The 23,170-nt window shown below is 44.3% G+C and overlaps 5 protein-coding genes across 5 annotated transcripts; 3 read left to right on the top strand and 2 right to left on the bottom strand.

The window, feature by feature from the left end:
- The first annotated feature begins 1,014 nt into the window (after window positions 1–1,014).
- On the top strand, window positions 1,015–1,713 carry LOC139353579 (uncharacterized). Its single transcript, XM_070997934.1, has one exon. The coding sequence runs from the start codon at window positions 1,015–1,017 to the stop codon at window positions 1,711–1,713; it is 699 nt and encodes a 232-aa protein (XP_070854035.1).
- A 3,327-nt stretch (window positions 1,714–5,040) lies between these two features.
- LOC139353578 (uncharacterized) lies at window positions 5,041–5,707 on the top strand. The gene is made up of 2 exons (XM_070997933.1): window positions 5,041–5,532; window positions 5,630–5,707. Exons 1-2 carry the CDS (start codon window positions 5,041–5,043, stop codon window positions 5,705–5,707), a joined length of 570 nt encoding a protein of 189 aa, XP_070854034.1.
- Window positions 5,708–6,880: 1,173 nt separating this feature from the next.
- Window positions 6,881–14,548, bottom strand: LOC139353577 (uncharacterized). Its single transcript, XM_070997932.1, has 3 exons — window positions 13,232–14,548; window positions 7,576–8,763; window positions 6,881–7,492 (listed from the first exon to the last, which is right to left on the bottom strand). The coding sequence occupies exons 1-3, from the start codon at window positions 14,546–14,548 to the stop codon at window positions 6,881–6,883; spliced, it is 3,117 nt and encodes a 1,038-aa protein (XP_070854033.1).
- A 450-nt stretch (window positions 14,549–14,998) lies between these two features.
- On the bottom strand, window positions 14,999–17,148 carry LOC139353546 (uncharacterized). The gene is made up of 2 exons (XM_070997904.1): window positions 16,963–17,148; window positions 14,999–16,911 (listed from the first exon to the last, which is right to left on the bottom strand). Exon 2 carries the CDS (start codon window positions 16,397–16,399, stop codon window positions 14,999–15,001), a length of 1,401 nt encoding a protein of 466 aa, XP_070854005.1. The 5' UTR covers window positions 16,400–16,911; window positions 16,963–17,148.
- Window positions 17,149–21,471: 4,323 nt separating this feature from the next.
- LOC139353576 (uncharacterized) lies at window positions 21,472–22,170 on the top strand. Its single transcript, XM_070997931.1, has one exon. It carries the CDS (start codon window positions 21,472–21,474, stop codon window positions 22,168–22,170), a length of 699 nt encoding a protein of 232 aa, XP_070854032.1.
- Window positions 22,171–23,170: the final 1,000 nt, after the last annotated feature.

The following is a 23,170-nucleotide window of genomic DNA, read 5'->3' as shown; positions in this document are numbered from 1 at the left end:
ACGAAATGTTTTTACGCGTTTATGTGTGTGTATGTAAATAGTTGCCGGCCGAACTTAGCGGCAAAGAAAAAAGCCCTGCCGGCGCTCAGAGAGAGCGAAGTGCGCGGCTAACTTATTCTATTGAATAATTAACCCTTTATCCATTTGTCCCATTGACGGGCAAAAACCTTTAAAGATCTGTACATCTTTATTTATCTCTTTCAAAGAATATGAATTAGCTTAACAAATACCTATAGATTGTCCCAAAAAAACTTTTCCGTTTTCAGTCCAATGCTCTCAAACCAAAGTAGTTAGGACAAGCCTTGACACTAGAGCCAGAAAACGACATACATACATACATATGTATTTATGCATGTGTGTGGACGTAAAAAATTGCAATCTAATATCCGCGGCAAATAGAATTCTTTCAAACAAAGCTATTCAACCAAATATTTTGAAATACAGAATGTGCCTTAAAATTGTGTATGTTTAGCAAGCATACATAAATATAAATGTTTTTTGTCTATTTTATGTGTTGCTTTCTCATTCTTGGCGCTGGCTGAAACAAAAGCAGAGCCGAGAAATGAGAGCAAGGGAGAGAGAACAAAGTGCGCGGCTAACTTATTTTAAAGTTTGTTATCTGAGTAACGGGTATCTGATAGTCGAGGTACTCGACTATAGCGTTCTTCCTTGTTTTTATATTTAAAAGAAAAGAAAGTGTACTCATCCTTCAAAGCTACACCAGACGAATACTTATTTATTTAACAAGCACGGGATTATTGAAAATGCACCAAACATTTTCATAACTCAAAGAACAACCTTTTAAAACCAATAGTTACCAGTTCCACAAGAAAAGGAGAGTATTAATATAATTTTCAAAGTTAATAATTGGTACCGTGAGTATGGTACAGGGTTGTCAACGTTATCTGATACTATCGCAACAACATTTTCCAACACTGAGAAAGGTTAATCTCTAGTCGCACGTGTCAATGGAAACTATTTCACGTTTGACAAGCTCGAGTGAAAGTTTTCAACATGTCCAATACGCCGATCGAAGGGTATTTGCTGCTCAGGGGACCAACCCATCTTACCAGTCGAATCTTCGTAGGAAACCTGCCGCCATGCAGCCGCAAGGAACTTGCTCAGCTATGTGCACGTTATGGAAAAGTTTTGGGTACAATGATAGAGGAGACGTTTGGTTTTGTTCAGTTCGAGAGCGAAAGTCAGGCCAACATAGCTATTCTGGCTCTGCACCAGTCGCGATTCAAGGCCAAAACCCTGACTGTCCACAGCGCCACCTTTCAATCTATGGAGGAACACGGACATGACTCCAGACAGTTCGGGGAGGATGTGCTGGTCGCCGAGGCCGACTCTTCGGGGCAGGATCTGATTGCCGACTGCGAGATCATAGCCATAGATCTCCAAGGCTTCCGAGGTGCTATGCGCATCCGGGATCGCCTCATCGCCAAGGGACTGTGCACGGAAGTTCGCTCGCCGATCGCAATGGATGATAACGAACCGCTCTCCAGTCTGGAGGAGCTCGCAGCACTTGGCACCCAGTACGCCATTGTCTTGACGTCCGTGAATGAGAGAATGGGCTCGGCGTCAGTGCACTACTTGTATGAGGACCGTTCTGAGCATCCCGCCTTGCCGCAGGATCAGGCCATCGAGATGGTTGTGTCGGACTTCAAGCGCCGCCATGTCTTTAATTCAGCGGATGGTGTTCGTGACTGAGGTTGTTAACTTATAATAAAATTCTATTCAAAAACCTGTGATAATACTCCAGGAATCACGGTAAAGTTAATTTGTAAATATAAGAATACACACAATTTATTTATGTGTGTGCGTGATTTCCTGGAAGCGTCACACTATTTCGTCAGAATCCAGATTTCACGTCTTGTCACTTCAAAATTATGCGAAATAAGTGAGAGCTGAACCAGCTCATCGGAACCAAAACGATATTAGTGTTACCAGTAGTGAGCAGAATACTTTTGCTTATACGATATTCTTATCGATATGAAGTAATGTCATATTCCAACACACTTCCTCAAAAGTCTGATGCTCATGATTTATAAATTTAAAGTTTAATAAAAAATTTGAAATTTGAATTGGCAAGACAAGATATTTCTGGGAGTGCACATTGACCCAACATTTGTTGCTTGAATTGGGGAAACCCAGTAAAACCCAATTAGGTCAATATTAAAATTAATACAAAGAAAAATGAATATTCAAAATGACAAAATGATGTGATGCAAAATTAACATACAAAACAATTAAAGGCAATTTCAGGAAGTAATCTTATAAATTTGAAAATTATAAAGTAATTAGGTGTATCTTCTGTTTCCAAACTTAATAACTAGAAAATATAACAGATTTTAAATTCAATAACATAGTTTCAAAAAATTATTCTTTTAAATGATAAATTAAATTATGTCTTCAACTTTTATGTAAGTATATAAAAAAAAATTGTCGTCTGCATCCATCAATCGGTTAAGCCAAGACGCTGTCTTAGTTGTGCGAAGCGTGGAGCTGGGAGTGGATTTGTTAATATATCCGCCAGTTGATAATCTGTAGAAATATACTTAAGTTTTATTAGTTTATTTTCAACTTGTTCACGTGAAAAATGATATTTGATGTCTATATGTTTTGAACGTTTGTTTTAAACATTTTGAAAAGATATCATGTTGTACTTCTCCTATCCAATTGACTTCCACCCCAATCTGAATCTACATATCCAACAAAGAAGTCGTCATTCTTATCAGTTTTAGTGAGTGTTAGCTTAAAATCAATTGTACCTTTCAGATATCTTAATACCCTGTTTAAGCATAGCCAAAGCTCTTTATTATTTTTCTGACTATACCGACTCAAAAGATTTACAGATATACTGAGATCTTTTCTTTTTCTCGTTCTATTGAGAACGTATACTGTCGAACCAAAAACTCTTAAGTACTTCAGGCACGGCTTTTTGCTGTGCCACATTTCAAAAGGTGTCTTTCTGCATTCATGTAATGCACTAGTTGGGCTTCTATTAATAAGGTAGGTGGCTGTTAGCACTGCTTCACCCCAGAAAGTTTTCTGAATCTTGCCCCCTATAACTAAAGCTCGAGCTTTTTCCGTTATAGATCTAATCATCCTTTCGGATACACCATTTCGTTGTGGAGTATGTGGAACCGTCAAGTGGTAACTAATGCCTTTTTGAACACAGAACTCTTTCATTTCATTCGATAAATACTCCCTACCATTATCAATATAAAGGTTAACTATATTTAAATTAAACAAAGCATGCGTTTTAGCTACATAGTCTTGAAATACACTAAAAACTTCTGACTTATAACTCAACAGGTAAGTTACACAATAATGCGTATACTCATCAATAAAAACTAGATAATAATTCTTATGATCAACAGTAGATGGGGTTATTGGACCACACACATCAGAATGTACAACAAATAATGGTCGATTTATGTGGTCCTTATTTTTAAATTTATTAAAACTTAATCTCGCCTGCTTTCCCTTGACACAAGCTTCACATAATTCATTTTCTGGTTTTATGTTATTCAGCAAATCTGTATCGTCAAACATATTTTTGGTTTTAATTTCTAAAAACTTTCCCTTACTCAAATGACCTAGCCTCTCATGCCACAAACTATAATTATTATTATACCCGTTACTCGTAGAGTAAAAGGGTATACTAGATTCGTCGGAAAGTATGTAACAGGCAGAAGGAAGCGTTTCCGACCCCATAAAGTGTATATATTCTTGATCAGGATTACTGTCCGACTGTCCGTCTGTCCAGATGAAAGCTGAGATCTCGGAAACTATGAGAGCTAGGCTATTGAGATTTGGCGTACAGATTCCTGAGCTTCTTACGCAGCGCGAGTTTGTTTCAGTAGACTGCCACGCCCACTCTAACGCCCACAAACCGCCCTAAAATGTAACTCCTACAGTTTTGATGCTAGATAGAAAATTTTAACTGAAATGTATTAGTCTTGTCAATACCTATCGATTGACCAAAAAAAATTTCGCTACGCCCACTCTAACGCCCACAAACCTCCAAAGTGTATGTGTATGTGTGTGTATGTAAATAGTTGCCGGCCGAACTTAGCGGCAAAGAAAAAAGCCCTGCCGGCGCTCAGAGAGAGCAAAGTGCGCGGCTAACTTATTCTATTGAATATGGAACCCTTTATCCATTTGTCCCATTGACGGGCATAAACCTTTAAAGATCTGTACATCTTTATTTATCTCTTTCAAAGAATATGAATTAGCTTAATAAATACCTATAGATTGTCCCAAAAAAACTTTTCCGTTTTCAGTCCAATGCTCTCAAACCAAAGTAGTTAGGACAAGCCTTGACACTAGAGCCAGAAAACGACATACATACATACATATGTATTTATGCATGTGTGTGGACGTAAAAAATTGCAATCTAATATCCGCGGCAAATATAATTCTTTCAAACAAAGCTATTCAACCAAATATTTTGAAATACAGAATGTGCCTTTAAATTGTGTATGTTTAGCAAGCATACATAAATATAAATGTTTTTTGTCTATTTTATGTGTTGCTTTCTCATTCTTGGCGCTGGCTGAAACAAAAGCAGAGCCGAGAAATGAGAGCAAGGGAGAGAGAACAAAGTGCGCGGCTAACTTATTTTAAAGTTTGTTATCTGAGTAACGGGTATCTGATAGTCGAGGTACTCGACTATGGCGTTCTTCCTTGTTTTTATATTTAAAAGAAAAGAAAGTGTACTCATCCTTCAAAGCTACACCAGACGAATACTTATTTATTTAACAAGCACGGGATTATTGAAAATGCACCAAACATTTTCATAACTCAAGGAACGACCTTTTAAAACCAATAGTTGCCAGTTCCATGAGAAAAGGAGAGTATTAATATAATTTTCAAAGTTAATAATTGGTACCGTGAGTATGGAACAGGGTTGTCAACGTTATCTGATACTATCGCAACAATATTTTCCAACACTGAGAAAGGTTAATCTATAGTCGCACGTGTCAATGGAAACTATTTCACGTTTGACAAGCTCGAGTGAAAGTTTTCAACATGTCCAATACGCCGATCGAAGGATATTTGCTGCTCAGGGGACCAACCCATCTTACCAGTCGAATCTTCGTAGGAAACCTGCCGCCATGCAGCCGCAAGGAACTTGCTCAGCTATGTGCACGTTATGGAAAAGTTTTGGGTACAATGATAGAGGAGACGTTTGGTTTTGTTCAGTTCGAGAGCGAAAGACAGGCCAACATAGCTATTCTGGCTCTGCACCAGTCGCGATTCAAGGCCAAAACCCTGACTGTCCACAGCGCCACCTTTCAATCTATGGAGGAACACGGACATGACTCCAGACAGTTCGGGGAGGATGTGCTCGTCGCCGAGGCCGACTCTTCGGGGCAGGATCTGATTGCCGACTGCGAGATCATAGCCATGGATCTCCAAGGCTTCCGAGGTGCTATGCGCATCCGGGATCGCCTCATCGCCAAGGGACTGTGCACGGAAGCTCGCTCGCCGATCGCAATGGATGATAACGAACCGCTCCCAGTACGCCATTGTCTTGACGTCCGTGAATGAGAGCATGGGCTCGGCGTCAGTGCACTACTTGTATGAGGACCGTTCTGAGCATCCCGACTTGCCGCAGGATCAGTCCATCGAGATGGTTGTGTCGGACTTCAACCGCCGCCATGTCTTTAATTCAGCGGATGGTGTTCGTGACTGAGGTTGTTAACTTATAATAAAATTCTATTCAAAAACCTGTGATAATGCTCCAGGAATCACGGTAAAGTTAATTTGTAAATATAAGAATACACACAATTTATTTATGTGTGTGTGTGATTTCCTGGAAGCGTCACACTATTTCGTCAGAATCCAGATTTCACGTCTTGTCACTTCAAAATTATGCGAAATAAGTGAGAGCTGAACCAGCTCATCGGAACCAAAACGATATTAGTGTTACCAGTAGTGAGCAGAATTCCTTTGGTTATACGATATTCTTATCGATATGAAGTAATGTCATATTCCAACACACCTCCTCAAAAGTCTGATGCTCATGATTTATAAATTTAAAGTTTAATAAAAAATTTGAAATTTGAATTGGCAAGACAAGATATTTCTGGGAGTGCACATTGACCCAACATTTGTTGCTTGAATTGGGGAAACCCAGTAAAACCCAATTAGGTCAATCTTAAAATTAATACAAAGAAAAATGAATATTCAAAATGACAAAAATGATGTGATGCAAAATTAACATACAAAACAATTAAAGGCAATTTCAGGAAGTAATCTTATAAATTTGAAAATTATAAAGTAATTAGGAATATCTTCTGTTTCCAAACTTAATAACTAGAAAATATAACAGATTTTAAATTCAATAACATAGTTTTAAAAAATTATTCTTTTAAATGATAAATTAAATTATGTCTTCAACTTTTATGTAAGTATATAAAAAAAAATTGTCGTCTGCATCCATCAATCGGTTAAGCCAAGACGCTGTCTTAGTTGTGCGAAGCGTGGAGCTGGGAGTGGTTTTGTTAATATATCCGCCTGTCTTGCATCATATGGAGTTGCCTTGTTAACGACTACCCCACACGCGTAGGTCCGAAGAGAGGGTGAACTTTAAGGGCGGCGTGCGCCTGGTGGCGCTCGATTGGTGCGATCGGGGCGATCGTTCTATTCTGTTAACAATTCAAATCAGCCTCATACATTTCAAACTAACTTAATCTTACCGCAGTGTGCCCTCCTACGATTCACAAGACAATGAGAAGCACAATTTATGGCGGCATCCTTAAACCGATATTAGTAGGCCCGCACTTCAAGGGCCAAGAAATCCATACGAGATCGGATAAATTAACAAATACTAGATTTCTCTTACAATACTTAGTCTACCTATCGATTACAATGTTCGACCGTCGACATCCCCGACCCCGTGAAGAACCGCTTCACTCAAATCCAAAACTGCAAGTTTTGAGACGGGCCGCAACATTGTCCGAGATAGGCCATTGTCGTTCACGCGCACAGTAGCGCGTCTGACGACTCCATCAGCTCCGCTGTAGACCTCCTCCACGATTCCCTTGCGCCACTCTCGTCTGGGCAAGGCAGGATCGCAGACGAAGACCATATCGCCCTGGCGGATGGGCTCCGTTCTCCGGCACCACTTCTCGCGGCGCACAAGCGTAGGCAGGTACTCCAGGACCCACCTCCTCCAGAAACGGTCTCGCAGCATGCGAGCAATCCTCCACTGCTTTCGCGTAGAACCCTCTTTGGGCAGCTCCGCATCCAATCCAGGCGTATTCGGCAGGTTAGCTGCTCCCTTGAGCAGATCATTTGGCGTCAACGGCGCCTCTTGGTCCGCATCCACCGGCAAGTGGGTGAGCGGACGCGAGTTGACTACATTCTCCGCCTCGATCAGGAAACTCTCCAACACATGATCCCTCGGCGCAACTTCCTTCAGGGTATGGCGCAGCACTCGTTTGACGCACTGCACCATCCGCTCCCATACTCCGCCCTCAGACGGGTTCGATGGGCAATTGAAATCCCATTCAATGTTCTGCTGGACAGCTCACTCTGTATCCTCTCCGTCTCGAACACGTCTCCAAATCGCTTGGCCTCCCTGTCAGCTCCCACGAAGTTCTTGCCGTTATCACTCCGCAGTCTATGTACTGGTCCTCTACGGCAGACGAAGTTCCTGATCGCTATTATGCAGGAATCCGTCGACAGGTCATTAGCCAACTCCAGATGAATCGCCCTTGTCGTCAAGCATGTGAACAAGGCGACCCAACGCTTCTCTCTGTGACGGGATACAGTCACCAGCAGTGGCCCAAAGTAATCCAATCCGGTGTACTTGAATGGCCATCCTCCCGCTTCCAGTCGATCCTCTGGTAGGGGTCCCATTATCGGCGGCATCGCCCGCGTTCGCTGCAACTTGCACTCGTTGCACGACGAGATTACTTCCTTCAGCACTCGTCTCATCTTCGTGACCCAGAATCTCGTCCGAATCTGAGCAATCGTCGCATCCACGTTTTGATGCTTCATCTGGGCATGAAAGTGCCTCACAATCAATTCCGTAAGACTGTGCCTGTGTGACAGTATTACGGGCCTCCTCGCACTGTACGGCATGCACAGCGCGGCATCAACTCTGCCATAAACTCGCAGAACTCCATGTTCATCCACGTAAGGCGCCAGACCTCGAATCTCACTCGAGCTGGCAACGTCCTTTCCGCATTCCGCCGACCTCATCTCGTCGGGGAACGACTCCAACTGGTCCTGTCTGACTAACAGGTTCTCCGCGGCCTCACACTCCGATGCAGTGAGTCCGTACTCCTCGATCTTGCTTCTCTGCTTGCGACACCAACGCGCAAACCTCAAGACCCATGCTGTGGTCCTCACCAGGCGACTGAAGCTCGAGAATCTCTGGAGCGGAATGGCAAATTCATCCGCGGCCATCAATGCAAACTCACCGGGCATCTCCTCTTCATCAGGCGCATCTGGAACACGCTTAGTTCCCTCCTCAGGCGCATCTGGAACACGCTTAGTTCCCTCCTCAGGCGCATCTGGAACACGCTTAGTTCCCTCCTTAGGCGCCGGCCAGCCGCTCGCTGGCTGCCTCAAAAATGCGGGTCCGCTTAACCAACGTGATTCCGGGCTAAGGTCCGCCTTATTCTGCGACCGCGTCGCATCATCCGCTGCGTTGTCAGCTGTAGGTACCCACCTCCACTGGGAAACCTTCGACAACTCCAAAATCTCCGCCACTCGGTTGCCAAGAAACTGTGTTTGTGCCTAACCGAAGTAGACACTTCCGGGTCACACCGCGGGACAAGGGGGTAATGAGCACTTGTCGCTGGCACGGGGACGCTTTGCTGGCAGGACGATCGCGTCGCGGCAATGGTAACGATAGTTACTGCGATGCCGGACCACAGGCGATGCCGAACTGCGATGAGGGTGAGCTAACGTGGTTAGCTGCTAGTGGAGATAGTGTATTACGAGCCCTGTTCCCAGTTGTAGGAAGTAGAACCGCGGAGTTAAGAGGTGTGTTGATAACTGATTTATTCTTCATTTGGTACCTGCTTATATACTACTTGGAACACGGAAGTTTAGTGGAATGATTAGTGAAGTGCGCTATATTCTAAAGTAGGTAGGTAGGTCAGGGAGTTTTGATTATGGTAGCAGTTTGTGTGGTTAGCTCGGCAGACACTGCAAAATGTGCTGACTGCATTGGCCGGTCAGTGTGCCGTTGAGTCGGTGAGACGGTGAGTTAGTGAGACATATAATATGCTGATCAGCCATTCTCATATGCAGTGGGTGCTACTGAGCGCCTGGTACTGTTCCCAACTTAGCTACTGCTTGATTTGTTGGGTGTGGTCATGTTGAGTACCTTTGGGTACGAACATTCTCCCCCCCATTGAGGGGTACCCTCAATTAGGTCGTGATGTCGGTCAGCCCTTGACCGAATTGTATCGGAAGAACCTTACAAATCATTGACCAAGGGGGATCTTTCCTTCAACTGCGGTTTGTTATTCAGGTCCTTCACATCTTCTTGATGCTGCTTAACACTCCCCTTTGCGATAAAATTGACATTACCGTGGGGACTGAAATTGTGCTCTCGTAGAACTTGATCATTTGGCACGTCTATGGTATGTGGACATTCTGCAATAAAACTAAGATATTTCTTGGTTAGGTTTGGACATGTTGAACCAAAGTCAGCCTTCTTGTAGGTTTTAGATTGATGAGAAGTCGGTTCTATATTCATCGGATTTTTATCTTTTGTTGGCTCATAAGCAGCGTTCGGTCCTGCAAAATCACCTCTGCCTTCTACCAGATTAGTGTTGATTTCCGTATCAGATGAGGTTTCTTTATTGAGATAACCTGTGATTACATAACCAAGCCTAGTGCCTTGTGCCAAAGGTTTATTAGGTCCTAGTTCAAGAAGTTCACCGGTTATTACTCGAGAATACACCTCAGCCCCTAAGGTTAGGTCAATGGGTCCAGGTTGCCGAAAGTCAGGATCTGCTAATGGCAGTCCCTCGGGAATATTAAGATCGGTTGTAATCGGTACTGACGGTTGGTCTGTAATGACTGTGGGCATAATAAATACCTCTAATAGTTTTTCAAACCCTGATGTACATGATGAGAGATTCAGTGTTGATCTAATTGCTGTTGATATCTTTCCTCCGATTCCAGATATTTCAATCGATGACCTTTCCTTAAGAGATAGCAGATCTGCCATTCTCCTTGAGATAAGATTCACCTGTGATCCACCATCTATTACAGCGCGACATGTTTGTAATTGACCGTTTGGCCCTTGTAATGAGACCTTGGCGGTCGCGAGCAGAGTATATCCTCCTCCGTCGTCGTAGCCTGCAATGGTTACTGCCCCGGCCACTGGATTGCTAGTTGGTCCTTTGTGTAACAGTGAATGATGCCGTTGCTGGCAGACTCGACAATTGGTCGGTGATCCACAGTTTTCAACCATATGAGCTGTAGACAAACAATTTGTGCATGCTCCTATTTGAATAATGGCTTGGCGCCGTGTTTTGGGGTCCATTTCCTGGAAACGGCTACATGCTCTAAGATTATGTGGTCCTAGGTGACAAATCTTACAGCTCTCTTCGTTGTGAACTGACTGATGTCGTAGTGTTGCTGTAGGTTGAGCGCTTATCGTCTCCAGCATGCAAGCGCGCCGCTCAATAAACGTCAGTACACTCCATAACGTTGGAATTTCCGTTGGTGCATCTGCTGAATTTTCTAGAGCAGCTAGAGACTGCTGGTCTAGTTTTCTTCTGATAAGAAAACACAGGATTGGATCCCAAGATTTTGTGCTGATATCGAGGTTTTGAAGAGTACTCATTGAGTTTTTTATAGTGTCATGTAAGGCCCTTAGTTGGCGCGAGGAACCTTCTATAGGCGTATGGTCAATAATTTTTGCAACGGCGGTAAATACTAGTATTTTTCCGTTCTGGTACCTGGCCTTTAAACGCAACCAGGTGTCGTCATAGCCACCCTGTGAGAAGGCTGTGTCTGTCAAGACGTTTCTCGCTTCACCACGAAGCGAACTCTGTAGAATATGTAGTTTTTGACTGGCCGAATATGGTTTATTATGTACCAATTCCACAAAGAGATCATGGAACCGTGGCCAGTCTAGATACTCGCCGTTAAACTCCGGAATGCTAATTGGCGGTAGTGCCAAGTTTAGGCTCATTGGCGAGTCGTTTTCTCGAAGCAGGTTCATTTCGTATTCCTCGTATAATGTGTGGAACTGAGCTAGCTCTGCTTCTGCCAGGGCTGCGGCTCCAGGTGTGCTGTCCAATTCGTCGTGGGCTTGCCTCAGCAACGCCCAATGGAGATCCAGGTGCCTTTGTAGGGCTGGGGTGACGGTTGGGGCGTTCGATGCTAATGTTAATGATGACTCCAATTCGTTGCATCTTCTCTGCAACTGTCGGATCACCGTGTCAGTTGCGGAATCTCCTTTGACTTGATCTCTTGTTGTGATCTTGATGTTGGCCGACGTTCGTCTCGGGGCCTTCGGAAGCCCGCTTCCAGTCGGCATGTTGTCCAGAAAGATATTCTGATATTTTTCGACCAGCTCCTTAAGTGCTAGTAATCGTGAAGAGTACTCACTTCCAGTGGGTAATGCCGCTTGCTGGACTTCTTCATCTAGGTCGCAAAACTGCTGCCAGAGATCGTTTAACTGATTTAGCTTACCGGAATAATAGCCGTCTCGGTGGCGTCGGTCGGCAGAATCCTTGCCATAATTCTTAATGAGCTGTTGGATTTTCCCTTGCAGCTCGTTTTGGGTGTCTAGTAATCGATTGTGTAAATCGATTCTTGTGTGACTTGTTTCCTCAATGAATGAAGTAGACATATTGTGTGTCTTGGAAACAAAGAATCTTGTGAAGCTGGATGAAGCTGAGTATCCTGTGAAGCTGGATGCAGCTGAGTATCCTGTGAAGCTGGATGAAGCTGAGTATCCTGTGAAGCTGGATGAAGCTGAGTATCCTGTGAAGCTGGATGAAGCTGAAGTTCCTGTGACGCTGGAAGAAGAAGCGTATCCTGTGAAGCTGGATGAAGCTGAAGTTCCTGTGACGCTGGAAGAAGAAGCGTATCCTGTGAAGCTGGATTAAGCTGAAGTTCCTGTGACGCTGGAAGAAGAAGCGAGTCCTGTGAAGCTGGATTAAGCTGAAGTTCCTGTGACGCTGGAAGAAGAAGCGAATCCTGTGAAGCTGGATGAAGCTGAAGTTCCTGTGACGCTGGAAGAAGAAGCGAGTCCTGTGAAGCTGGATGAAGCTGAAGTTCCTGTGACGCTGGAAGATGAAGCGAATCCTGTGAAGCTGGATTAAGCTGAAGTTCCTGTGACGCTGGAAGAAGAAGCGAATCCTGTGAAGCTGGATGAAGCTGAAGTTCCTGTGACGCTGGAAGAAGAAGCGAGTCCTGTGAAGCTGGATGAAGCTGAAGTTCCTGTGACGCTGGAAGATGAAGCGAATCCTGTGAAGCTGGATTAAGCTGAAGTTCCTGTGACGCTGGAAGACGAAGCGTATCCTGTGAAGCTGGATAAAGCTGTGAGTCCTTTAGTGGGAAGGGGGTTGCTTGAGTGTGATCCTTTGTTGTTAAAGGATCACGTCGGGGTCACCAATGTTTGTGCCTAACCGAAGTAGACACTTCCGGGTCACACCGCGGGACAAGGGGGTAATGAGCACTTGTCGCTGGCACGGGGACGCTTTGCTGGCAGGACGATCGCGTCGCGGCAATGGTAACGATAGTTACTGCGATGCCGGACCACAGGCGATGCCGAACTGCGATGAGGGTGAGCTAACGTGGTTAGCTGCTAGTGGAGATAGTGTATTACGAGACCTGTTCCCAGTTGTAGGAAGTAGAACCGCGGAGTTAAGAGGTGTGTTGATAACTGATTTATTCTTCATTTGATACCTGCTTATATACTACTTGGAACACGGAAGTTTAGTGGAATGATTAGTGAAGTGCGCTATATTCTAAAGTAGGTAGGTAGGTCAGGGAGTTTTGATTATGGTAGCAGTTTGTCTGGTTAGCTCGGCAGACATTGCAAAATGTGCTGACTGCATTGGCCGGTCAGTGTGCCGTTGAGTCGGTGAGACGGTGAGTTAGTGAGACATATAATATGCTGATCAGCCATTCTCATATGCAGTGGGTGCTACTGAGCGCCTGGTACTGTTCCCAACTTGGCTACTGCTTGATTTGTTGGGTGTGGTCATGTTGAGTACCGTTGGGTACGAACAAACTGCTTGTACCGGCGGTGGGTGCTGCCGATCCATCTCAGCACCGTCTTTGAGTCCGTCCACAACACCGTCTCGCTGATGTCCACACTGTGCTCCTCCTGGACAGTGTTCATCAGTCTGGTTCCAAGAACCGCTGCCTGCAGCTCCAACCTTGGGATCGACATCGTTCTCATCGGCGCGCACTTCGTCTTTGCGCACACGAAGCTAACCATCACGTTGTCATCCTCGTACGTATCCGGGTCTCGATCGTCGTTGCCATCTCTCCAAAGGAATCGTTGGGAACATCGATCCTCGGGTCGGATCAGCACTTGGTGGAACATCTCCTTGATGTCACCGCAGACTCCGACTGCTCCTTCCCTGAAGTGGAAGAGCACGGCTGGCAAGGGCTTGTAATGCTGAGGCCCCTTGTCCAGCGCCGAATTTAGCGAGGTTCCTCCAACCTTGGCTGCAGCATCGAACACAAGCCGGACCTTACCGGGCTTGTTCGGGTTTTCGACACCAAAATGTGGCAAATACCATAGCCGGTCGCTCGTCACCGCGACCTCATCCTGCTGCAGCTTCCTCGCATATCCTTTGGATACGTAATCCTTAATGATACGATCGTATTCCAGCGCCAACTGCCCGTTGCGCTTCAACTTCTTCTCCACATTGATCAGCCGTCTGTGCGCCATCTCATAGCTCCGTGGCAGCACAGCGTAGTCGTCCTTCCAGAGTAATCCCGTCTGGTAGCGACGCCCCACTTTCACCGTGGTATCTTCGAGGATCATTTGTGCCCGCGCGTCATCGCTGCCTGCGACCTGTGGCGCGAGCTTCACACCAAAGCCTTCCATCTCGAAGTAGTCCTCCACCATCTTTTCCATCGTATCATCCATTGACACGGCTAGAAGGCAGGACCTCGGTGACGGCGTAGTCGGTTGCCCACTTACTGGCCCAAACACAACCCATCCAAGCTCGGTTGCGGCCGCATACGGTCCCTCTCTGGCAAACCGCCTCGTCCTAAGTGGCAATCCCAAATGTCCATGGTCCAGTCCGATGAGCAACTTAGGCACCACATTGATGTAGGGCTTCATCGGCAGACGCGCATCCTTATGCACGCCCTGGACATCTTGTCGACCTAACGTCTGCATTGGCAGACTCAGGCTCGAAACGGAGTACACGTTCCTCAAAGCGTGGCGAGTGGGCTTCCCAGCTCCACTTATCTCTAGGCTCACCACGTTGCTGGGCTCTCTGCTGGCCCTTCCTCCAAACCATTGTATATTCAGCTGTCGATGCACGCCTCGCACTCCCAGATTCCTCCGTAGCTCGTCATCGATCATCGTGACGGAGGATCCTTCATCCAAGAGCGCGTATGTATCCACCTGGCGCTCCGTACAGCGTTACTGGCAGTATACGGAACAAAAGTCGGCCTCCCTCGGCGTCAACGCAGTTTAAGTTCCTCTGCACGGGCGCCTCCGCTGGCTGCGGGGCCCTTATCTCCAGGCTGTTTCTGGGGACAGCCGACTGTAGGCTCCCCTCGTGGTCCCTGTAACCACCTCGTGGCGAAGACCTCCTGTCCGGGCCGCGTCTGGAAACTGCTGACTGCTGGTTTCCTCCGTTGTGGCTCCTGAAGCCACCTCGCTGCGCCGGCCATCTTCGCTCCTCGTCCGCACCATGTAGCAGACGGTGATGCAATCTGCGGCATCCGTTGATCTGGCACCCGCCATGTACATCGCAGGTTCTGGTCGTATGTCCACTCCGTAAGCATGTGAAGCAGAGCCGATGCCTCCTCACCATGCTCCACCTACCCGGTGGCGAAGCTCCAATGAACTCCCTGCAGCTCGTCGCAGCATGTTGCCCTCCACAAATTGGACAACCTCCATGCCGATCATCTGTTGATCGCATCCGTTCTGGTCGACGCTCGCATGTAGAACTCGACGCCTCGGCTCCTTTCCCTCGACGCCCAAAACCGTACACACGACGTTTGCGTACTCCTGCAGCCACACGCTGAAGTGCGCCACAGTGGGAAAGGGTTCGATCGATGCAGCGTGCCTGGCCCAGTCTACTCGCTTGCTCGTAGGAAGCTTTGCCACAAGCTCCTCCATTAGCGTTGGGTTCCGCAGGTGCTGCTCCGCCTTCGCTGACTGCAAGAAGGCCGTGAGGTTACTCACTCGGGTTGCGAAGGGAACGATCCTCGCCAGGTGCTGCTCCGAAATCGGCGGCACCTCTCGCACGCTGTTCAGCTGGCTGCGTATAAGCTGCTCCGGTCGGCCGAACCTAAAGTGCAGCTGCTCCATCACGGCGCTGACGTTCCCAGGGTGAATCAGCAGCGACTTCACTGTCTCGCGTGCTTCATCCTTCAGCGCCTTCAACAACCTCTGGTTGTTCTCCAAGTCTGTGCAGTTGTATGCTTGGGTCGTCTCCACAAACGCACAGTTAAGGATCGGCCACTCCTCGGGCTGCCCTCCAAATACAGGCAGGTCCGGAAGCTTCCTTGGCCCGTACACTCTTTGGGATTCATTCGGCGTTATCGGGGCGTAGGATCCGACAAATGGCGATGCTGTTGCCACGTTGTGGGTGCTCCCGCCCGGTAGCACGAATCCATGCGCTGTCTGCGCAACACTTGTAGCACACAGTGGCTCCACAAAATGATTGCTAGTCGTTAGCAATGGCGGTCCACTCCAAGATGGCGGCAGCGTGCAGGCCGCACTGCTCGCACCGACACCGCTATGTGGGACCGGCCCGACCCCGTTAGTTGAGGCCTCACCGTTAGATGTGGCTAATGGCGGTCCGCTCCAAGATGGCGGCCGCACCGACGCTCCACTGATGGCGCCATCTGCGCTTGGGCCAACTGCGATTGGCGCGCAATTGGCGGTGCTCACACTGTTCAGGGCTTTAACCTGCTTTAGCTCCTCCTCCAACGCCGCGATCCTTTTCAAAAGGTCCGACGTGAGGGACTGGTTCGTCTCCCGCTCTGGCTCTGATCCCGCAGCTGTCACAGCAGTACTCCTCGGTTGGGACGCTACTGTAGTCACCGTAGTGGCTGGGCTAGAAATGGCCGCCGCCGAGGTTATGTTCACTCGCGGCCGGTTTTCTGCTCCACTACTCACTGGCTGCTGATCCGCTCGCCTTGCTGTAGGGGTGGCTTCCCCTCCTCTCAGCCGCGAGCTCCTCTTCGGGGAATGCTGCATCCTAACAGGTCCAAATACGGCGCTGCCTCAGCGCTCTCCAAAATGGCGGCACCTGTGCCTTCTAGCCGCTGGCTGCGGCAGGCGATGCTTGACGCTCCTTGCGTCTTCTGGCCCGCTGTCTGCGGACCCCGTGCTTGGCGCTCCTTGCGCCTCCTGACCGCTGTCTGCGGTCTCCTTAACTGACGCGGCCTGCGTCTCCCTGTCGCTGACTGCGACTCCGTCCGTACCCAGTGTTCGGCGCTGTCTGCGCCCGTCTATGTCGCTGCCTGCGACTCCTCTACTGGTACGGGAATTGCTCCTGGCAACTCTCTAGCTGGTCGTCAAGCCGTCCTCCAGCGCAAGTTGCCCTCACAGTCTCCCTAGGACTGCGAATAAAAGGAGTTGTCTTGCATCATATGGAGTTGCCTTGTTAACGACTACCCCACACGCGTAGGTCCGAAGAGAGGGTGAACTTTAAGGGCGGCGTGCGCCTGGTGGCGCTCGATTGGTGCGATCGGGGCGATCGTTTTATTCTGTTAACAATTCAAATCAGCCTCATACATTTCAAACTAACTTAATCTTACCGCAGTGTGCCCTCCTACGATTCACAAGACAATGAGAAGCACAATTTATGGCGGCATCCATTAAACCGATATTAGTAGGCCCGCACTTCAAGGGCCAAGAAATCCATACGAGATCGGATAAATTAACAAATACTAGATTTCTCTTACAATACTTAGTCTACCTATCGATTACAATGTTCGACCGTCGACACCGCCAGCTGATGATCTGTATAAATATACTCAAGTTTTATTAGTTTATTTTCAACTTGTTCACGTGAAAAATGATATTTGATGTCTATATGTTTTGAACGTTTGTTTTAAACATCTTGAAAAGATATCCTGTTGTACTTCTCCTATCCAATAGACTTCCACCCCAATCTGAATATACATATCCAACAAAGAAGTCGTCATTCTTCTCAGTTTTAGTGAATGTTAGCTTAAAATCAATAGTACCTTTCAGATATCTTAATACCCTTTTTAAGCATAGCCAAAGCTCTTTATTATTTTTCTGACTATACCGACTCAAAAGATTTACAGATATACTGAGATCTTTTCTTTTTCTCGTTCTATTGAGAACGTATACTGTCGAACCAAAAACTCTTAAGTACGGTAGGCACGGCTTTTTGCTGTGCCACATTTAAAAAGGTGTCTTTCTGCATTCATGTAATGCACTAGTTGGGCTTCTATTAATAAGGTAGGTGGCTGTCAGCACTGCTTCACCCCAGAAAGTTTTCTGAATTTTGCCCCCTATAACTAAAGCTCGAGCTTTTTCCGTTATAGATCTAATCATCCTTTCGGATACACCATTTCGTTGTGGAGTATGTGGAACCGTCAAGTGGTAACTAATGCCTTTTTGAACACAGAACTCTTTCATTTCATTCGATAAATACTCCCTACAATTATCAATATAAAGGTTAACTATATTTAAATTAAACAAAGCATGCGTTTTAGCTACATAGTCTTGAAATACACTAAAAACTTCTGACTTATAACTCAACAGGTAAGTTACACAATAATGCGTATACTCATCAATAAAAACTACATAATAATTCTTATGATCAACAGTAGACGGGGTTATTGGACCACACACATCAGAATGTACAACAAATAATGGTCGATTTATGTGGTCCTTATTTTTAAATTTATTAAAACTTAATCTCGCCTGCTTTCCCTTGACACAAGCTTCACATAATATATTTTCTGGTTTTATGTTATTCAGCAAATCTGTATCGTCAAACATATTTTTGGTTTTAACTTCTAAAAACTTTCCCTTACTCAAATGACCAAGCCCCTCATGCCACAAACTATAATTATTATTATACCCGTTACTCTTAGAGTAAAAGGGTATACTAGATTCGTCGGAAAGTATGTATGTAACGCTGAGATCTCGGAAACTACGGGAGCTAGGCTATTGAGATTTGGCGTGCAGATTCCTGAGCTTCCTACGCAGCGCAAGTTTGTTTCAGTAGACTGCCACGCCCACTCTAACGCCCACAAACCGCCCAAAACTGTGGCTCCTACAGTTTTGATGCTAGATAGAAAATTTTAACTGAAATGTAATGTTCTCATCAATACCTATCGATTGACCCAAAAAAAAGTTTGCCACGCCCACTTTAACGCCCACAAACCGCAAAACCCTGTGACGCCCACAATTTTCATGCTAGATAAAAAATTTTAACTGAAATGTATTGGTCTCGTCAATACCTATCGATTGATCCAAAAAAAATTTTGCCACGCCCACTCTAACGCCCATAACTCTTAAATCTGTATACCGCCGGTAGGTGGCGCATTTTAATCTCGCTTTGCTGCTTGCATATCTCCATTTAGCTGAGTAACGGGTATCTGATAGTCGAGCTACTCGACTATAGCGTTCTCCCAAAGACCATAGAATAACAAGATGCGTAACTAGGAGTAAGAAAATGTACACAGGCGGGCTAATTTTTGCAAAGCAACCCTTACACGTATAGGAATCTATTTTTAGAATGCCGTTGCTTTGCTTCCTTCTCTTTACCTCTCTCTTGCTATCTCGCTCACTACACTTCGCGTGTAGTCAAAATTCAATTTTTGTCTCATTTGTCGATTCTTGAAATATGTTGACGAAAAGGAATCGATCTAAAAGACGTATTGCTAATGCGAATTATAAGAGGGCTGTTGCGCTCTGCGTATGTTGGTGGCCCGTGGATAATGGATTTGAGTTCGATGTTCGAGTCCACTCTGAGGCTGGATTCAACTTAATATTTTTTTATATTTTTTTTTTATTTTAATATTTTTTTAGCTGTACTTTTTTGACAATTTTTTTTTTAATATTTTTGATAGTATTTTTAGTTTTTTTAAATTCGTTTTTGTTTTTTTATTGTTTTTAGTTTTTCTCAAATAGATTTCTTAGTTTTTTTTAAATTTATTTTTTGTTTTTTTTTATTTTTTTTAGTTTTTCTTCCTTTTTTTTTTTAGTTTTTTTAATGTTTTTTTAGATGTACCAACTGGGACTTTAGGAATTAATCGCTCCTATAGATATATTTTATTTTGTGTAAATTACATATTAAAGGTTTTAATAAAATATCTAATAACAATAAAAACATGAACACAATAAGTAATTCACTTTGAATCAAAGTATGTACTCGAGAAAAGGATTTTTCATTATATTTTGATGAATATGGTGAGTGCTTTCCATATAAAATGCAAATGTTCGATAAATAGATTTCAGCTTTACTGTTCAAAGATCCCCAGATATTTATTTATTTATGACGCAGTATATTAAGCTTATCGCTACTTTTACACTTGTCTGCGGAGTCTAGCCACTTACAATGTTTGTACAGCAAAACTCTAATTAATTTATCTAACATTAGCATTTTATGTGAATAGCACTCAACATTTTCATCAAACCACGATGAAAAATGGCTTTCTCCAGTACACGTTACACGTTTACTCATTATAAACTGTTAAATGTGTTCTTGTTTCTTATTAGTATTAAAAATGTTTTCAAAAACCTTTATATGTATTTTACATACATTAAAAATATATCTGAAAGAGCACTTAACTTTCCAAAGTCCGAATCGTTACAGAAATTTTTTTCTGCAATAAAAATTTCGGAAGGCGAATTTAACATTTCTCCCTGTTTTAAAATAATCGCTTCACATCTTTTGCTGGGGTTGAACTCCGACCTGCAATTCTCGCGGTTGAGCGACTAGACTCCTGGCCTACAGGCCTTTGACAACTTGCGTTAGTCGATTGCGACATTGAGCCCTTATTGCAGCAGACAACACGAAATGATTCACCAACAAAACCAAAGAGCTTTACACGGACAACGCTCACAAGCAAGATCGAAAATCCACATCGAAAATCCACACCAAAAATTATGCCGTACATTCAGTTGTATGGCTGTTACGCATCTTGTTATTCTATGGTCTTTGGTTCTCCCTTGATTTATAATTGAAAACTCAAGGAAAAATTCTGATTTTCCCAAGTGATTCACTTGGGACGTGTCCCTTGCAAGTGATTTCACAAGTGAAAACTCAAGGAAAAATTCTGATTTTCCCAAGTGATTCACTTGGGACGTGTCCCTTGCAAGTGATTTCACTAGTGAAAACTCAAGGAAAAATGGTGATTTTTCCAAGTGATTCACTTGGGACGTGTCACCGGCACGTGACAGGCCATACGAAAAATGATTATAAGGAACAAGTGAAATCCCGTAGGACTTCGAAATATTTTCATTTGAATTTTCACTTGTGAAAATGCGGACATCCCATTCAATTTTCTATATGGAGCGTCACTTGTTCTTCACTTGTGCACGAGGACATGTCCCAGGTGATTCCCAAGGTGATTCACAAGTGAAACTTTTTTTTTGGAACTGAAGGGTAGAGCCAGAAAACGACATACATACATACATATGTATTTATGCATGTGTGTGGACGTAAAAAATTGCGATCTAATATGCGCGGCAAATATAATTCTTTCAAACAAAGCTATTCAACCAAATATTTTGAAATACAGAATGTGCCTTAAAATTGTGTATGTTTAGCAAGCATACATAAATATAAATGTTTTTTGTCTATTTTATGTGTTGCTTTCTCATTCTTGGCGCTGGCTGAAACAAAAGCAGAGCCGAGAAATGTGAGCAAGGGAGAGAGAACAAAGTGCGCGGCTAACTTATTTTAAAGTTTGTTATCTGAGTAACGGGTATCTGATAGTCGAGGTACTCGACTATAGTGTTCTTCCTTGTTTTTATATTTAAAAGAAAAGAAAGTGTACTCATCCTTCAAAGCTACTACAGACGAATACTTATTTATTTAACAAGCACGGGATTATTGAAAATGCACCAAACATTTTCATAACTCAAGGAACGACCTTTTAAAACCAATAGTTACCAGTTCCACAAGAAAAGAAGAGTATTAATATAATTTTCAAAGTTTATAATTGGTACCGTGAGTATGGTACAGGGTTGTCAACGTTATCTGATACTATCGCAACAACATTTTCCAACACTGAGAAAGGTTAATCTCTAGTCCAAAAGCTCGAGTGAAAGTTTTCAACATGTCCAATACGCCGATCGAAGGATATTTGCTGCTCAGGGGACCAACCCATCTTACCAGTCGAATCTTCGTAGGAAACCTGCCGCCATGCAGCCGCAAGGAACTTGCTCAGCTATGTGCACGTTATGGAAAAGTTTTGGGTACAATGATAGAGGAGACGTTTGGTTTTGTTCAGTTCGAGAGCGAAAGACAGGCCAACATAGCTATTCTGGCTCTGCACCAGTCGCGATTCAAGGCCAAAACCCTGACTGTCCACAGCTCCACCTTTCAATCTATGGAGGAACACGGACATGACTCCAGACAGTTCGGGGAGGATGTGCTCGTCGCCGAGGCCGACTCTTCGGGGCAGGATCTGATTGCCGACTGCGAGATCATAGCCATGGGTCTCCAAGGCTTCCGAGGTGCTATGCGCATCCGGGATCGCCTCATCGCCAAGGGACTGTGCACGGAAGTTCGCTCGCCGATCGCAATGGATGATAACGAACCGCTCTCCAGTCTGGAGGAGCTCGCAGCACTTGGCACCCAGTACGCCATTGTCTTGACGTCCGTGAATGAGAGCATGGGCTCGGCGTCAGTGCACTACTTGTATGAGGACCGCTCTGAGCATCCCGACTTGCCGCAGGATCAGGCCATCGAGATGGTTGTGTCGGACTTCAACCGCCGCCATGTCTTTAATTCAGCGGATGGTGTTCGTGACTGAGGTTGTTAACTTATAATAAAATTCTATTCAAAACCCTGTGATAATACTCCAGGAATCACGGTAAAGTTAATTTGTAAATATAAGAATACACACAATTTATTTATGTGTGTGTGTGATTTCCTGGAAGCGTCACACTATTTCGTCAGAATCTTGTCACTTCAAAATTATGCGGAATAAGTGAGAGCTGAACCAGCTCATCGGAACCAAAACGATATTAGTGTTACCAGTAGTGAGCAGAATACTTTTGCTTATACGATATTCTTATCGATATGAAGTAATGTCATATTCCAACACACCTCCTCAAAAGTCTGATGCTCATGATTTATAAATTTAAAGTTTAATAAAAAATTTGAAATTTGAATTGGCAAGGCAAGATATTTCTGGGAGTGCACATTGACCCAACATTTGTTGCTTGAATTGGGGAAACCCAGTAAAACCCAATTAGGTCAATCTTAAAATTAATACAAAGAAAAATGAATATTCAAAATGACAAAATGATGTGATGCAAAATTAACATACAAAACAATTAAAGGCAACTTCAGGAAGTAATCTTATAAATTTGAAAATTATAAAGTAATTAGGAATATCTTCTGTTTCCAAACTTAATAACTAGAAAATATAACAGATTTTAAATTCCATAACATAGTTTCAAAAAATTATTCTTTTAAATGATAAATTAAATTATGTCTTCAACTTTTATGTAAGTATATAAAAAAAAATTGTCGTCTGCATCCATCAATCGGTTAAGCCAAGACGCTGTCTTAGTTGTGCGAAGCGTGGAGCTGGGAGTGGTTTTGTTCATATATCCGCCAGTTGATGATCTGTAGAAATATACTCAAGTTTTATTAGTTTATTTTCAACTTGTTCACGTGAAAAATGATATTTGATGTCTATATGTTTTGAACGTTTGTTTTAAACATCTTGAAAAGATATCCTGTTGTACTTCTCCTATCCAATTGACTTCCACCCCAATCTGAATCTACATATCCAACAAAGAAGT

The sequence above is a fragment of the Drosophila suzukii genome, chromosome Y (genome assembly GCF_043229965.1).
Source record: "Drosophila suzukii chromosome Y, CBGP_Dsuzu_IsoJpt1.0, whole genome shotgun sequence".
Lineage (NCBI taxonomy): Eukaryota > Metazoa > Arthropoda > Insecta > Diptera > Drosophilidae > Drosophila > Drosophila suzukii.
The sequence above is the reverse complement of the archived record's forward strand: the minus strand, read 5'-3'. Positions and strand labels throughout refer to the sequence as shown.

Excerpts from the sequence above, each read along its gene's own strand:
- LOC139353576 (XM_070997931.1), top strand. The coding sequence starts at position 21,472 with ATGTCCAATACGCCGATCGAAGGATATTTGCTGCTCAGGGGACCAACC.
- LOC139353546 (XM_070997904.1), bottom strand. The coding sequence starts at position 16,399 with ATGCAGCATTCCCCGAAGAGGAGCTCGCGGCTGAGAGGAGGGGAAGCC.
- LOC139353577 (XM_070997932.1), bottom strand. The coding sequence starts at position 14,548 with ATGATCGATGACGAGCTACGGAGGAATCTGGGAGTGCGAGGCGTGCAT. Across the intron at positions 8,764-13,231 it reads ACCGCCGGTACAAGCAGTTT|GCACAAACACAGTTTCTTGG; the intron begins GTTCGTACCCAA and ends TACTTCGGTTAG. Across the intron at positions 7,493-7,575 it reads AGGCCAAGCGATTTGGAGAC|GGCGGAGTATGGGAGCGGAT; the intron begins GTGTTCGAGACG and ends AACCCGTCTGAG.
- LOC139353579 (XM_070997934.1), top strand. The coding sequence starts at position 1,015 with ATGTCCAATACGCCGATCGAAGGGTATTTGCTGCTCAGGGGACCAACC.
- LOC139353578 (XM_070997933.1), top strand. The coding sequence starts at position 5,041 with ATGTCCAATACGCCGATCGAAGGATATTTGCTGCTCAGGGGACCAACC. Across the intron at positions 5,533-5,629 it reads ATGATAACGAACCGCTCCCA|GATCAGTCCATCGAGATGGT; the intron begins GTACGCCATTGT and ends GACTTGCCGCAG.